A 16884-nucleotide genomic window follows, 5' to 3' on the forward strand; every position below is an offset into this window, starting at 1 on the left:
TTCACACTGTACCTACGGAAGCACAGAGTCACTGCCCTTGGCGGCTCACTCGCCTTTGGTACAGGCCTCCACGACCGATGAGCCCGATCCAGTTCATATCGGGAGGGATCCTCTCCCTCCCCAATAGTTTTGCCAGCATCGCGGCAAAATACTCAGTCGGCTTCGGTCCTTCAACTCCTTCGGGCAGCCCCACAATCCTCAAATTCTGTCGCCTGGATCTGTTTTCCAGGTCTTCCATTTTTCCTCGCAGATCCTTGTTAGTATCCATCACCTTCCGCATCTCTTTCCCCATCGAGGCAAGTTGATCACCGTGCTGCAATAACGTCTCCTCCACTTCCTTCAGCTCCTCCCCTTGCTCTCGCACCTCCGCCACTGCGCTCACCACCTCCGTCCTCACCGGAGAAACCGCCTCCTCCACCAGCACACTCAAAACCTCCCTCATCTCCTTCCTCACCATCTCCATGCATTTCGCAATCTGCGCCAACTGCTTTTCAAATTCCGCAGTCATCACCTTAGTTATGTCTTCAGCCGTAAGCAGTGCGGCCTTCCCTGGTGCTCCAGCCTCCATTTTTCTTGGTGACCCCGCGGTGACCTTTCCACTCCCCAACGGACCTTCAGCTGTTTTTCTTTCGGCTGTTTTCTTGCTCACCCTCGACATTTTTCTTTGGGTTTTTTTTTTCCTCCTGTGTCTTCACTGTGCCTCCTCCGTGCCTTCTCCCTGCTTCTGCCGCCTCCGTGGACCCTGGGACCGGGCTTAAAGCCCCGAAAATGCCGTTCCCGAACGGGAGCCCTCCATTGTGCGGCCGCCTCCCGCCCGCCGTCACCGGAAGTGACCGGTCGCATCAATTTAATCAGCTTAAAATACTACTATGGAATCAGCCCTCAAACCTGACAGACTGGAACTCGATCCACAGGCCGCGGACGAGAAAGAAATGTTTTCACAATGCCTTTGATGCTTCAAGGCCTATCTCGCCGCGTCGTCTACGCCATCCGTCACTGATGAACAGAAGCTGAGCCTCCTCCACGCACGGGTTAGCCATCGCATTTCTGTGCAGCTCGACGAAGCCGCTTCCTATACAGAGGCCCTCGCACTACTCGAACGCCTCTATGTGCGGCCTGTGAACGAGGTATACGCGCGACTCGTCTTCACCACTCGCCGCCAGCGTCCCGGGGAGTCGCTAGATGATTACCTATGCGACCTCAAAGCTCTCGCGCGTAACTGTAACTACCGGGCCGTAACGCCCCCTCAGCATATGGAGCTCGCCGTCCGAGACATTTACGTGGCGGGGGTCCGATCGAACTATGTGAGACAGCGCCTGCTCAAAAAAGGCTGCCCAGGACCTGGACGACACGGTAAAACTGGCTACCTCTCTGGATGCCGCTTTTCAGAGCCTTACTGCGTTCCCGGCCGATCACGCGACCCCCTCGTGGGCCCCCGAACCGAGACTACCCCAGGCCTGTGCCGTGCGGCCGCCCGGCCATCATGGGGGGCTACCCTGCTACTTTTGCGGCCAGTCCCAACACCCCCGACTGCACTGCCCGGCCCGCAATGCGAACTGCAGCAGCTGCGGGCGAACAGGACACTTCGCCAAGGTCTGCCTGGCCAGGTCTAAGAACTCAAACTCACAGACCCGATCCACAGACTCACAGGCCCGCAGACCCCGCAAGGTGGCAACGTGTCTGCCGACTCCGCCTCCGCATAACATTTGCGACTCATGGGGGCCGCCATCTTGGACGGCATCTTCCTCACCGTCCGCCTCGCTCGACCAACGGGGCCCGCCATCTTGGCCGCCATCTGCTACGCCGCTCGACGCGTACAACCTACACGGACAGCCATCGCGGGACCGCACCAGCACCACCGATCACACCGCCGGCTACCCACACCTCAGCGCGGTCACCCTGGACCAGTCGCGACCTAAGCACCTCCGGAGCTCCATGATGGCCGTCCGGGTTAACGGGTACGAGGCACCTTGCCTTTTCAACTCCGGGAGCACAGAGAGCTTCATTCACCCAGACATGGTAAGACGCTGCTCGCTCCCAATATTCCCGATGCAACAAACCATATCCCTTGTCTCTGGGTCGCACTCGGTGCAAATCCAAGGGTGCACTACTGCAACCCTAGCGATCCAGGGCGCTGAGTATGCTAATTTTCAACTATATGTGCTCCCAGACCTCTGCTCTCCTCTCCTCTTAGGACTCGATTTTCAGTGCAACCTCAGGAGCCTAAGTCTTAAGTTCGGGGGGGCCCCTGCCCCCGCTCACCATATGCAGCTGCGTGACCCTAAAAATCGACCCCCCCCCTCTTCGCAAACCTCACTGCCGATTGGTGGCCAGTAGCCACCAGAAGCAGGCGGTATAGTATGCAGGACAGGACGTTCATTAGGTCCGAGGTCCAGCGTCTCTTGCGGGAGGGGGTCATAGAGGCCAGCAATAGCCCCTGGAGAGCTCAGGTGGTGGTCGTCAAGACCGGGGAAAAGTTCCGGATTGTGGTTGATTACAGCCAGTCCATTAACCGGTTTACGCAACTCGATGCGTACCCCCTTTCCCGGATTGCAGACATGGTAAATCAGATCGCGCACTACCGCGTGTTCTCCATGGTGGATCTGAAGTCTGCATACCACCAGCTTCCAATCCGCCCAGAGGACCGCCACTACACGGCGCTTGAGGCAGACAGCCGCCTTTTCCATTTCCTCCAGGTCCCCTTTGGCGTCATGAACGGGGTTTCGGTGTTCCAACGAGCGATGGACCGAATGGTGGACCAGTACGGGCTGCGGGCCACGTTTCCGTACTTGGACAATGTCACCATCTGCGGCCATGATCAGCAGGACCACGACGCCAACCTCCACCAATTTCTCCAAACCGCCCAAAAACTCAACCTCACCTACAACAAGGAGAAATGCGTTTTCCGCACAACCAGGCTAGCCATCCTCGGCTACGTCGTGGAAAACGGGGTCCTATGGCCCGACCCTGACCGTATGCGCCCCCTCCTACAACTCCCTCTCCCTCACTGTCCCAAGGCCCTGAAGAGGTGCCTTGGATTTTTCTCCAACTACGCCCAGTGGGTCCCCCAGTATGCGGACAAAGCCCGCCCACTATTTAGGGCCACCACCTTTCCACTGGCAGCCGAGCTCGCCAGGCCTTCAATTGCATCAAGGCGGACGTCGCCAAAGCTGCGATGCGCGCGGTGGACGAGTCCGTCCCCTTCTATGTGGAGAGCGATGCCTCAGAGGTCGCTCTCGCCGCCACCCTAAACCAAGCAGGCAGACCGGTAGCGCTTTTTTCGCGCTCTCTCACCACCTCCGAAATTCGACACTCCTCGGTCGAAAAGGAAGCCCAAGCCATCGTGGAAGCCGTGCGGCACTGGAGGCACTACCTCGCTGGTAGGAGGTTTACCCTCGTCACCGACCAACGATCGGTTGCCTTCATGTTTGACAATACGCAGCGGGGCAAGATCAAGACTGATAAGATCTTGAGGTGGAGAATTGAACTCACCACCTATAACTACGATATAGTATATCATCCTGGGAAGCTCAACGAGCCCCCAGATGCCCTGTCCTGCGGCACATGCGCCAGCGCGCAAGATGACCGACTATGGGCTATCCACGATGACCTCTGCCACCCGGGGGGTCACCCGGCTCGCCCATTACATCAAGGCCCGCAACTTGCCCTACTCCACCGAGGAGGTCAGAGCTATAACCAGAGACTGCCCAATCTGTGTGGAGTGTAAACCGCACTTCTATCGACCGGATAAGGCCCACCTGGTAAAGGCATCCCGGCCCCTTGAACGGCTCAGTATCGATTTCAAAGTGCCGCTCTCCTCCAATAACCGCAACACGTACTTCCTTAACATCATAGATGAGTTCTCCCGCTTCCCGTTTGCCATCCCCTGCCCTGATATGACCACCCCCACTGTCATTAAAGCCCTGCATAGTGTCTTCACCCTGTTCGGTTTCCCCAGCTATGTCCACAGCGACAGGGGCTCGTCGTTCATGAGCGACGAACTGCGACAGTACATGCTCAGTAAGGGCATCGCCTCGAGCAGGACTACCAGTTAAAACCCCAGGGGAAACGGGCAGGTGGAGAGGGAGAACGCGACGGTCTGGAAGACCGTCCTACTGACCCTGCGGTCCAGGAATCTCCCAGTTTCTCACTGGCAGGAGGTCCTCCCCGATGCGCTCCACTCTATTAGGTCCCTCCTTTGCACGGCCACAAACCAGACTCCTCATGACCGTTTGTTTGCTTTCCCTAGGGGAACGACCTCAGGGGCCTCGCTTCCGCCCTGGCTGATGACACCGGGTCCAGTCCTCCTCCGAAAACATGTTCGGAGCCATAAGACCGACCCCCTGGTAGAGAGGGTCCAGCTCCAGCACTCCAACCCACACTATGCGTACATCGAACACCCCGATGGCCGGGAAGATACCGTCTCCCTCCGGGACCTGGCGCCCGCAGGCTCCAACACCACTCCCACTACTGCATCCCCCACACTATGTCCCGTCCAACCTCGCATATTCAGCGCCCCCACCCCTATATGGTTTCCGCGCTCCCTCCCACCCGCTGCACCGGTCCACATGAATGAAGCTCCGGAAGAGCCGCTCCCGGAGTCCACGCCTGTGCTGGAGGCCCAGTTCCACAGCTACCCGAAGCGGCTGGAACACCAGTGCTTCGGCGGTCGCAATGTACAATCTGGGCACCGGACCGACTGAATCTATGAGCCCCTCACCCCCGCCGGACTTCATTTTTAAACAGGGGGTGAATGTGGTGAATGTATAATTACTGATAATTCACCAGTGCACTGTGTTAGGTTATTAACCCTGTGGGCTCTACCTATGGGCCATTGTGTGGCTCCACCCACAGGGGATATGTTGGGGCATGTACGGGCTCCGCCCATGGCTCCACCCCCTTTACAGGAAGTATAGGAGCTGCTGACCTGCGGGGCCGCCTTCAGTGTTGTACCGGTCACAGGCAGGCTCAGTTCTAAGCTGATTAAAACCACGGTTTACTTCTCCACGTGTCTTCGAGTGAATTGATGGTCGCATCAGTAGCTCTTTCCTCTCCGCCAGGAGCTCTACGGTCGGGGCCTCGGAGTACTTACGGTCTACCTCCAGTATGGAGTCGACCAGCTGCTGCCTCGCCACCCTTTCCTCCCTATCTCTTCGCTCTTTGAAAGCAATGATTTCCCCTCTTAGTACGGCCTTTAGTGCTTCCCAGAACGTGGAGGGTGAGACCTCCCCGTTCTGGTTGTTCTCTGTGTACTCTGCAATGGACCGTGATAACCTTTCGTTGAAGGCCTTGTCCGCTAGTAGGGTGATGTACAACCTCCGTGTGGGGCGTTGGGCCCTGCCCACGTCCATGTAGTGTGGAGCGTGGTCTGATATCACAATTGCGGAGTATTCCACCTTGTCTATCCCCGGAAGCACAGTTTGCCCCACCACAAAGAAGTCAATTCTGGTGTATACGTTGTGACTGGGGAGAAGAAGGAGAATTCCTTCTCCCCCGGGTGGGCGAACCTCCAGGGGTCCACCGCTCCCATCTGTTCCATAAAGTGACTGAGTTCCCTTGCCATGCTTGAGGTTCTCCCCGTTTTGGGGTTTGATCTGTCTGTCTTTGGATCCTGTACACAGTTGAAGTCCCCCCCCATGATTAGTTGATGTGTCGCTATGTCAGGGATTTCTGTCATGGTCTTCTTGATGAAGCTCGTGTCGTCCCAGTTGGGTGTGTACACGTTAACTAGTACTACAGGTGCCCCATCCAGGGCCCCGCTGACCATGATATACCGTCCCCCTGGGTCCGTAACCGTCTTTGTCGCCCTAAACATCGTCCTCTTGCCGATCAATATCGCCACCCCCCCTGGCCCTCGTCCCATAGCAGGAATGGTAGGTTTGTCCCACCCAGCCCTTTCTTACCCGCAGTCGGTCCTGCTCTCTCAGGTGTGTCTCTTGGAGGAAGACTATGTCGGCCCTCATATTTCTTAGGTGGGTGAAGACTCTGGATCTCTTCACTGGGCCGTTGAGTCCCCTTACGTTCCAGGTGACTAGCCTGGTGGGGGGCTTCTACCCCCTCACTCCTGTGGGATTAACCATACTTACCTGGTGGACGCGCCCCTGCCCTCCGGGGTTTCCCTTTGTTAGGGGGTCGTCCAGGATGGCCGCTGTCACTGCTCTCTCCATGCGGTTGGGTCCCTGCGCTCCAGGGTTTCCCTTTGTCCCGGGGGCACCCGACATGGCCGCCCACTGTGCGTCCGCCATGCGGGTAGCCCCCTGCACTCTGGGGTCTCCCTTCGCCCAGAGACCGTACTGGGTGGGTGCTTGCAGCGATTCCTTGTCTTGAGCCCTTGGTTGTGGCTCATTGTAGCCCAATTCCTTTTCTAGCCCTGTTTGTCCCTCCTTCCCTGTGTCGCCCCTCCCCGGTCTCTCCTTCCCTGTGTCCCCCCCCCCCCCTCCTGGTCACTCCCCTTCCCCCCCCTCTCCCTGTACCCCTTCTTTGTCCCGCTTTCCCCTGTTCCTGTCCCAGTTTGCTCTCCCGTCTCTGTTGAGTGGTCCCCCCCACCTCCAGCCTGGCACCTTCCCCCTGTTGGGGGCGCGCTGCGGCCCTGCTTTGTTGCATGCCCCCGGCGCTAGCTTTCCCGCTAGTACGGTGGCCCCACTCTCGGGAGTTACTGTCTCGCTTCTCCCCTGCCTGGCCTCTACGGTTTTCTGCCGCTCTTCCCCTATCCTACCCTGCATTCCTCATGCTTGCTCTCCCTTCTCCGCGACTCTCGTTCCCTCGTGTTGGGGCCTGGTCTCCCACCTGAAGCGGTCCCTCGGGCAGTGGTCTGTTCTTAGTTCAGGGTGCGCTCGCCGTGGCGGGGGGGCCTGGCGTTGTCTCACCCCTCCCCTCCGTGTTGTTGCCCCCTGCCAGGGGCCCCTCATTTCTACCTTCGCTCGTGGTTTTCCAGCCCGTGTTCCTCGACAAACTTGTTTGCTTCGGCGGGGGCTGTAAAGAAGTATTCTCTTTCTTGGTATGCGACCCAGAGTTTCGCTGGGTACAGCATACCAAAACGTACGTTGCTCTTGTGAAGAGCAGCTTTCGCTCTATTAAACTCGGCCCGTCTCCTGGCTAGGTCTGCCCCAGTGTCCTCGTAAATTCTAATGGCATGTCCTTCCCATTTGCAGGTTCTGTTTTTCCTGGCCCAGCGTAGGATTGTTCCCCTATCTTGGTACCGGTGCAGTTTAGCTATAACTGCTCTCGGGTGTTCCCCTGCTTTGGGCTTCGGGCGCAGCGACCGGTGTGCTCTGTCCATTTCTGGTGGGCTGGGAAAGGTTTTCTTCTCCATTAAGTTGCCCAGCATCTCGGCCACGTATGCCGTGGGGTTTCTACCCTCGATCCCCTCTGGTAGGCCCACTATCCTGACATCTTGCCTCCTCGAGCGGTTTTCCTGGTCGTCCACTCTGCCCTTCAGGCTCCCCTGTGATGTGCCCAGTCTCGCCATCTCCCTCTCCAGGGCCGTGATCCGGTCGCTCACGTCAGTCGCTGCTTTCTCCAGCTCCTTGATGGTCGCCTCTTGGGCTTCCAGTTTCTTCCATTGGGCGTCCAATTTCTCCTCTGCTCTGCCCAGGGCCTGCACTGCGGCCTCTACGTCTGCCCCAGCCTCTGCCTTGTTTACCTGCTGATGTCCCCTCAGCGCATCGGCAAAGGCTGCCTTCCAGTTCCAGCTCCCCCCTGGCCCCGGGGAGAATGCACCTGTCTGCCCAGCTCTTTTTGATGCGGCGATACTTCCGTTCTGCCGCTTTGCTCGCTGATTGGCACGTCTGAACTGGCTCGCCCATTGTCCCGTCTGCCTCTGGTGCCCCTTCTCCCTCTGCTTTGGCTCCCTTCTGGCATTTCCCCCCCGCTTTTCTTCTCCTCCCCCCCCCCCCTTATTTATTTATTTATTTATTTTCTCCCCCCCTTCCCTTTTTCTTCTCCCCTCCCTTCTCTCCTTTACCACTTGATTTTTCCCTCGTTTATAAAATTCTTCTCAGGTGAACTTGTTTTGGGTGAGAACAAGAAAAGTGCAAAAATAATTTTTTTAAAAAAGTTTTAAAAGTTTAAAAGTTTTCTTTTCAGCGTTTTGTTTTTGCAAAAGTTCTTTTTTCCTTCCTTTTCCCTCACTCACCCAGGTAGAGAGAGAGAGAGAGTGTGTCTTCTGGTCTGGAGACCCTCTTTGTTCCTGCCTCGTGGTGGTCGCCGCCGGGGGGGATGGGGATGGGGACGGTCGGACGGTCCCCGCTTCATTCCCCGCTTCGTTCCCCGCTGCTCGGTCAGGGCCGCCGCTCATCGCACCCTGCGCTCTCCTGCTGGGGTGTCACTCCAAACACCAGCACTCACTCCAAACACTCACTCCAAACACCAGCACTCACTCCAAATACTCACTCCAAACACCAGCACTCACTCCAAACACTCTCTCCAAACACCAGCACTCACTCCAAATACTCACTCCAAACACCAGCACTCACTCCAAATACTCACTCCAAACACCAGCACTCACTCCAAACACTCTCTCCAAACACCTGCACTTACTCCAAAAGCCGTGACTGTCTATTCTGATGGTGACTGTCAATTCTGATGGTGATTGTCAATTCTGATGGTGATTGGCAATCCTGATAGTGACCATCAATCCTGATGTAATCAAGGCAAGTATGCTGCGCCTGTCTCCTCTTCCTTCACACTCCTTATCTGAAGAGGGAATGTTTGCAGTGTTACCTGTAACATGCAGGGGATTGGGACTAGGTGAGTTGAACATGCAGAGAACCAGCACCGACCTGACAGGCTGATTGGCCTCCTTATGTGTTGGAAACCTTCCATGATTCTAATATTCTTGCTCTTCAGCTGTCGAGGACATCCAAAACAATCTTTCCAGCTGAGAAGTGAGTATTGAACTCCTCATCCCACGGAACCTCTCTCCTTGGCACTGGTCGCTGGTTTACCCTGACAATATGTGGGTGCGAACCCTTCTCCTATCTGCGATAGAAGACTAAAGCCTTGCCAGCATTGCCAGAGAACCTGGGGGGAGTGGGGTGATGGTTGGTGTATTGGGAGGAGGGGGGGCGCTGTATTAGGGGTGGGGGGGGGTTGGATTGGGGGAGTGGGGGGGGGGGGGGGTTGTCTCATTACCAGAGTAACTCAAGCTGACACCTTGTCCATAAGGTTTAAGGGACACAAACACCATCCCTCCCATCCCATTTATCATCTTTGTTGAAAGACTCTTCTCTCTGTCCAATGTTTTTCATTTAAACAAGTGTCTAAACAGAACCAATTATTTAGTTTTTGTTTTATAAATTTATAGTACCCAATTAATTTTTTCCAATTAAGGGGCAATTTATTGTGGCCAATCCACTTACCCTGCACATCTTTGGGTTGTGGGGGCGAAACCCACGCAAACACGGGGAGAATGTGCAAACCCCACACGAACAGTGACCCAGAGCCGGGATCGAACCTGGGACCTCGGCATCGTGAGGCAGCAGGGCCAACCCACTGCGCCACCCTGCTCCCGAAACCAATTATTCAGTACAACTGAGTCACTGTGCAGAAATTAGGTAAGTTTATTAGAAATAGCAAAAGAAACCTACTCTGGGCCATAATTGCATCCCCGGTGCGATATTATTTCACTCGCTATTAACTTAAATTTTAGGCTGGATGCTCCGATTGTGAGGCTATGTCCTCACGTCAGCGTGGGAACGGTGGCATTTTACGCCCAAACGTTTGGCGTAAAACGGCCACCGATCCTCCGTGTAGCTGGGGCCTAGCATGCTGACTGCGTAGAGCACCCGGCTCGAGCTGCCGACACGGCCCGAAGCATTGCCGGGTCAATGGCCGTGCGTGCGCACGGTGGTGGCCAGCAGCGGTCGCACCGTTCAGCATGGGACCCGACCTGCAGAAATAGTGTCCCCCTTTGGCCGGCTCGCGAGCCCCGGACCAACCCCCAACAGCACCCCCAGCTCCTGATAAAGTCCCCCCTGCCTGCGGATCGGCCCTCCCCCGACTGAGTCCGCAGCAGCGACGCCGAGTTCCCGACTAGTGAGACCATGAGAGACCCCCGCCGTCGGGAACTTGGCCTGTCGGAGGCGGAGCACTGGGGGGGTGGGCCGCACGCAACGTCTTGAAGCTGTCAATACGTACCTCTGCGACAAAGCCGCTTTGGAGGGGGCGAAGTATTGTGAGAGTGGAGCACCCCCAATTTGGTCGGAATCAGGGCCAGGATTCTCCCCTACCCAGGGGGAGGGGGGTCCCGGCGGGATGGAGTGGTGGGAACCACTCCGGCGTCGGGCCGCCCCAAAGGTGCGGATTTCTCCGCACCTTTAGGGCCCAAGCCCTCACCTTGAGGGGCTAGCCCCGCACCGGAGTGGTTGGCGCGCCGCCAGCCGGCGGGAAAGGCCTTTGGCGCCACGGCAGCCGGGGCCGAAAGGGCTTCGCCGGTCGGCGGAAGTCTGCGCATGCGCGGGAGCGTCAGCGGCTGCTGACATAATTCCCGTGCATGCGCAGGGGAGGGGTCACTTCCGCATCGGCCATCGCGGAAAAGAGTGCCTCCACGGCACAGGCCCGCCCGCGGATCGGTGGGCCCCGATCGCGGGCCAGGGCACCGTGGGGGCACCCCCCAGGGCCAGATCGCCCTGCCCCCCCCCAGGACCCCGGAGCCCGCCAGCGCCTCCAGTCTCGCCGATAAGGTAGGTGGTTTGATTCACGTCGGCAGGACTGGCGTGGCAGCAGCGGGACTCCGGGCCATCGCGGGCCGGAGAATCGCCAGGGGGGGGGGGCCCGCCGACCGGCGCGGCGCGATTCCTGCCCCTGCCGAATTTTCGGTGCCGGAGAATCCGGCGGCCAGCAGGGGGGGGATTCACGCCGCCCCCCGGCGATTCTCCGACCCGGCGGGGGGTCGGAGAATCCTGCCGCCCGGGTATTCTCCACCGAACACGATTTCAGCATCAGTGACCGGAGTATCCCACGCGTTGTTTTTAATACAGGATTGAATATTTCTCTTCTCGAGTAGCATTTCTTTCTGATATTGCCTCAACGTGGAATAAGACAAAGCAATTAAAGGGTTACAGGCAGGCTTCTTGCTGTGAGGATGCGCTTGATGTGCAAATGGAATGTTCATATGTATATACAGCATTTAAATAAGCATTTTTGTGCCCTTTGATTTAGTGCGCAATCACTTATTCTGGTGAGAAATACTAAAGGAGCATGTTGGACAAATGCAGCTAGGCATTGGTCATTTTAGATCACAGTATTCGCTGGCTTCCTTCAAAAATGGTTTCCTGTAACAACCCTTAATTAACAGTGAGGCTCCAGAATACAAGTCCTTAACCCTATTTGTCCTTGCCAAGCAGTGGGACGAGCGGGCTGACAAGTGCAGAGGATTAATAAACAACACACAAAATTTAAAAGAAAAAAAAACACACACACACACTAAAGCATTCAGAATAGGTAGACAATACCTCTGGGCTTCGGTGTTCGAATGTACACCTCTCCCATTCTTTTAATGTCAGGCACGGGCGCTACTGCTGAACTTGGCCATCTACCCGCTAATATCAATATCACACCGTTACTGCAGATTATCTGCTTTAACTAAGTGACCGATATTAAAATGTGAGCCAAAAATAATGGCTTCTGCCACTCACAGTGCAATGGTTTGTTGTAAATCTAGGACACTGACGCATCTTGGCTTCAGATGCAGCTGATTCCTATTGGCTGTCAGTGGAACCCGTGACACGCTGTTTGACCTATTTCTATAAAGGTGCCTCAGGGGCTATACATAGATGGGCTGTGTTGCTGTTCCAGTTTTAATTACATATTAAAGAGGTACCGTATATATTTTTAAACATTGCATTGATTTTATAGTCACACCTTAAGTACAAAATGATGCTATTCCCAGGTAGGCTGTGCGGAGCCCAGAAGTTTGACTGGTTAGAATTGTTCCCTTAAATTTTAAATAACATCCAACTCTGAGGCCAATGCCCCGAGGAATGCAGGATGGACTTTTGGGACTGTGCTCTCCTTGTTTGTGTGCATAATATTAAACACAAAGATGTGAGGTGAATAACTATGAATGAATTTTGAACCACTTTGAAGGCTGCGCAACAGTGGGAAGCTGCTAGATGTCTTCTACCGTCTGCACAGCGCCGAGGAGAGATTTCTTGTACCCCTGGACTTGGAGATGTCAAATCAAGAGCTGAACTACATATTAAAAAAGACAGAGCAATGGAGGGGGATCAGTGGCGAGAGAAGAAAGGTGAGTGAGCAAACCAGCGGGAATCAGTTTACCAATTGAAATATAACAATGCACTGGATCCCCATCAGAGAAGAAAGCAGCCCCCTTCCCCCACCCCCACCCTCAATTCATTAGATACCTCAGATCATCTCTCTTAATTGTGCTAAATATGAAGCTGAATCTTCTGCTTCATAGTATCTCACAAATCCAACTTGGGCAGCACGGTAGCATGGTGGTTAGCACAATTGCTTCACAGCTCCAGGGTCCGAGGTTCGATTCCCGGCTTGGGTCACTGTCTGTGCGGAGTCTGCATGTTCTCCCCGTGTGTGCGTGGGTTTCCTCTGGGTGCTCCGGTTTCCTCCCACAGTCCAAAGATGTGCAGGTTAGGTGGATTGGCCATGCTAAATTGCCCTTAGTGTCCAAAATTGCCCTTAGGTGGTGTTACTGGGTTATGGAGATAGGGTGGGTAGGGCGCTCTTTCCAAGAGCTGGTGCAGACTCGATGGGCCGAATGGCCTCCTTCTGCACTGTGAATTCTATGAACTTCACCTTCATCTATTAACACCCATAGAAACTCACCACGAAAAGCTCCCCCCGGTTCTACCACAGGGCCCCAGCTGCAGAGGTCAGCCGCAAAGCCCATGGCTATTTGCCTTTCCACCCATCCTATTGGCAACCTCAGCTTCGATCTGCCAGCTTTAAAATCGGCTTTCAAAGTGGGGCACGCCGCACGATAATGCATTGAAAACAGGTTCCACTCCATAATCCAGCAGCACATCTTGACAATCAGGCTCGCTGTTGTACTGTCACATCAGCAGCCCCTTTGGAAAGGGGTGTTGGGTTGGATACCGACATGATTGCTGGAAGTGAGTGCTTGTTGTTGAACTGTAGCCCCAATGGTGATTTTGATTGAGTTTTCTTGGCCGTCTCTCTCAACTGCAAGGCCTCAGATCAGCGGATCCAGTGTCACCTGACTTTGCCTTGTCCACATAAATTCACCATTATTCAGGGACGTGTCCCCACCCACCAATACTCAAGAACAAGATAATGGCATTGGATGACAAAGATGGGACTGCAGGAAACAAATTCTAGAAGTTAATTACATTTTAATTAGGTAATCATGCTGTGCCATTTTTGTGACAAACACGTTCAAATGAAATCCCTCTGATTGCAGTTGTAATCAAGGTTTATAACTCATTTAATGTTTCCTACATTGCAACAATGACTGCACTTCAAAAGTATTTCAGCGGTTGTAAAGCACTTTCGGACGACCTTAGGTCATGCAAAGCTGTATAAATGCCGGCCTTCCTTTGTAAAGTCGAAGTGATTTCATATTTTGTGTTACAAACAACATCGGGCACAGTTTTGCCCCACAGTTCTGTAACGGAAACTAGAGTACTTGCTGTTTTTAAGGGTGACAGATTCATGAAAATCCGCAGTCACTTCACAATGCCCTGGTCAGTGACCACTAGACATCAGAGTTCGCGATTCAGACTCTCCTTTTCTGTTGTTATTGTGCTAATGATAGGAAGCTATCTTTTGTTATTTACTGATTTAATGTCACACTGTTGTTGCATCTTCCCTCTTCGAGACACAGATGGTGCATCATTTCCAAAGTTCAGTGTGGCCCATGTTTCTATTCTAGTGTTGCAATATAATACACAATACTCCGTTAAAACCTCTGATCAAGCCGAAATGATGCCCTGCGGAGAAAATAACCAATTTACAACCAGAATTATATATTATCATAACTTATTAAAGTTTGGTCACCACTTGAACTTTGCAGGTGGGATGAAAGCAACATTGAATTCTGGAAATACGATAGCTGCTGTGTTTATCTATGTTTATCCTCCATTGTGGTTTGAACTTTGCAAAATGTTTAGCAAGAATTGGTTTTGGGAATGTATATGTAGAATACATGTTTCATGAGATGTGGATGAGTTTATTTTGTTGCTCTAATTTAATTATTTGAAATTAATGATATGTGCAAAACAATTTGATAAATACAAGCTCGCACGCTAAGTTGCAGTATTTGCATTTAAACGCCATTAACTTTTAATTATGTAAAATATTAAAATTGTGACAACGGAAAATGTTACCCAATTTAATATCCAAGCAGTCACTGATCATACATCTTAAAGTCTGTATCATAATCCATGTTAACTTTATGTCCTAATGAAATAATGCAGCGTTTCAGAATTAGCGAATAGTAACAATCACCTTGCCAATAATCTTGGACCTCCATTAATAACCCTGCTCTCTTTTTTGGCAGAATAAGCTAAGTAATTTGCTTTTTCAATCATCCCTCTTCTTCCTTAACGAATAGTGCTCCCCCATCACCACTCTGGCCTGTCACACGGTAATGTGATATCTTCTTCAAGGCAGCGTGATGCTGCATAATAGTACTATTCTTTCCATATGCCAGTGACTTCCATGTGCCTTATTTTCAGTGAGAGTGAGCTGTGAATACTACAAGGTGCCTCTGTAACTGGCAGGTTTCAAGAGGGGAGCCTTTACAAATCTGATCTCATCATTTGATATGACATGTGCTGATTTAGCAGAGAAAATATCTCCCCTTCAAGGTGGACAGCATAAAATAGAAGAAAATGCACTGGAGGATGTTAAAAGCAAGATTAGAATTCAAAGTGAAATAAAAGAACAAAATGCATATTTTTCAAAAGGGGGTGCTTCTGAAGTGATTTAGAAGCTATTAATGACTGCATTTTACACAGAAATAAGTTATGCATTAAATGATTCAAGTAGCTTGTTAGCAGCTTGATGATTCGCTATATTATTTCTTTAGCTGCAGTGCTTTTTAACTTCCAGAATATTAAGATTTCCTGTCAGCCTGACAATAAACTAGCTAATAAATTGCAGATGTTCATGTGGAAAATATCAGAGCATGGAGATTCAAAATGCACTTTGATGCATGGGAGATACACTCGCCCGGGGACTTTAAAGCTGGTTGCTGTGCTGTTTGTGCCCATATTTAAGCTACTGAGAAGCACATACAGTGTGCCTAGGTGGTAGTGGGCCTGCTTGGGAGTATATTTTGTGAATCCTCACTTGAGTTGCTGAGTGGTAAACCTCCATATGCTATGAGGCATGGATCATTATAGAACAGGAGGAAGTTAATAGGCTGTAAGTGCACCTTCAATTGATTGTAGAAAGGCACCAATGCAAACGCAGAGCAGTGTGTCACCCAGATTGCCCCCTTTCCCTTGAGTAACAGAGGTTGTCTGGCTGTGAGAAGCCTTTGTCAGAGGCGTTGTGAAGAGGAAGAACACCAACGATTTAAAAGAAAGAGTCCTTGCGAATTACCGACTTGCCTCTGCAAAGAAAAAAGACGTCCAACATTTAGACGAGTGGTTCACTCAGCCGGACATGTTTAACAAATAATTTATAGTTAGGCATTTAAGAATTAAAATTTTGATTTTAAAATGACCTGCACGCCCACACTCAAATTAAACTTACATTAGGAATGGGAGCAACTTTAAAGTATTATGGCATTTATTTCGAGAAACAAAATGAAACACATTAAAGCCAAACCATAGTCCTTTACTTTGCCAAGATTCCCTGGGGTTTTTGGTGTATTCTCCGCAAAAGCTGAATCGGATCCATTCATGATGCACACAGGTTTCTGACAGAGAGCAAGAACAAGAGGCAAAATATAATTTCCTCCGTCTTTTAAATGATCTCATCCGTTTGGTTCAAATGGAAGGGTAGACAATACAAAAGCAGGTATTATTTTGAGCGGATTTCCTAATATCGTTAGGGGTTTTTTTTCTTTAATATTTTTGGGGACGCTGTCATGATTGGGCAAGAAATGAAATCCTGTAGCAATAAATCCGCTGGTGAAAACTGCTTTGCTTACTGTATGTTGAGGAGGTGAGTCGCCCATTGTTGTAACATGCTCTATTTTCGCTTTAATTTGCTGCCAGCAGACTGCTAAAATATATTAGAATTTAAATACTTCTGGCATTATGATGAAAACGCAATTTTATTTCACTTGAGTCTTCTCTTTTTGCGGGGTTGAGCTATGGCATTGTTCAGTTGGTCACGTAATTGTTTGAGCCAATTTTTTTTTGTAGCAGGGATAAGGTCACTTTCTCCAGTTAAACAAGTCATCTCCCTATTAAACTAATTTGCCTACATGCAAATTTTGTCATTTTTACCTCATTAACTATTTATCATGGAAAAAAAAATTTATATTCATGAAGGAGAGGCTAGCAGCTTGATGGAGCTGGAACTAATATTTTGCAACTGTAATGATTTTTGCATCCTTAATTAGGTAGAATAAGGTTGATATGATTAGGTCAAGATGTAGTATTTTTCATTAAAAATACATTTCAGACACTGTATTCATAATATGTCCTTGCAATTAAAATAAGGGAGCAAATGTGATTCATGTAACGTTCCTTGATTAATGCCAAGACAGGAAACTGTATCATTTTAGTGCACAGCCAGAGGTAGCAGCTTCAGCGCAATACAGGTGTGGTACGGAATGTTTTATTTCAGGTAAAGTGTACCAATCAATTCAAGTTCATAACGAAGACATTAATTATTTAAAAGCAGCCATGTAGATGGATCTAATTAATTGTCTCATGTCATCTTTGTGATTATTGTCCCTGTAAAAATGGGGGAGGGTGGGGTGGAAGC

At 51.6% G+C, this 16884-nt stretch overlaps 1 protein-coding gene across 1 annotated transcript in view; it reads left to right on the forward strand.

Annotated features, from left to right (window-relative positions):
* ofcc1 (orofacial cleft 1 candidate 1) overlaps positions 1 to 16884 on the forward strand; it is a 210887-nt gene that overhangs the window by 118065 nt on the left and 75938 nt on the right. Inside the window, exon 10 of the mRNA XM_072468662.1 lies at positions 12088 to 12247. Within this exon, the coding sequence (XP_072324763.1) occupies positions 12088 to 12247 (160 nt within the window). The remainder of the gene's footprint in view (positions 1 to 12087; positions 12248 to 16884) is intronic.

Source organism: Scyliorhinus torazame, chromosome 11 (assembly GCF_047496885.1).
Source record: "Scyliorhinus torazame isolate Kashiwa2021f chromosome 11, sScyTor2.1, whole genome shotgun sequence".
NCBI classification, from domain to species: domain Eukaryota; kingdom Metazoa; phylum Chordata; class Chondrichthyes; order Carcharhiniformes; family Scyliorhinidae; genus Scyliorhinus; species Scyliorhinus torazame.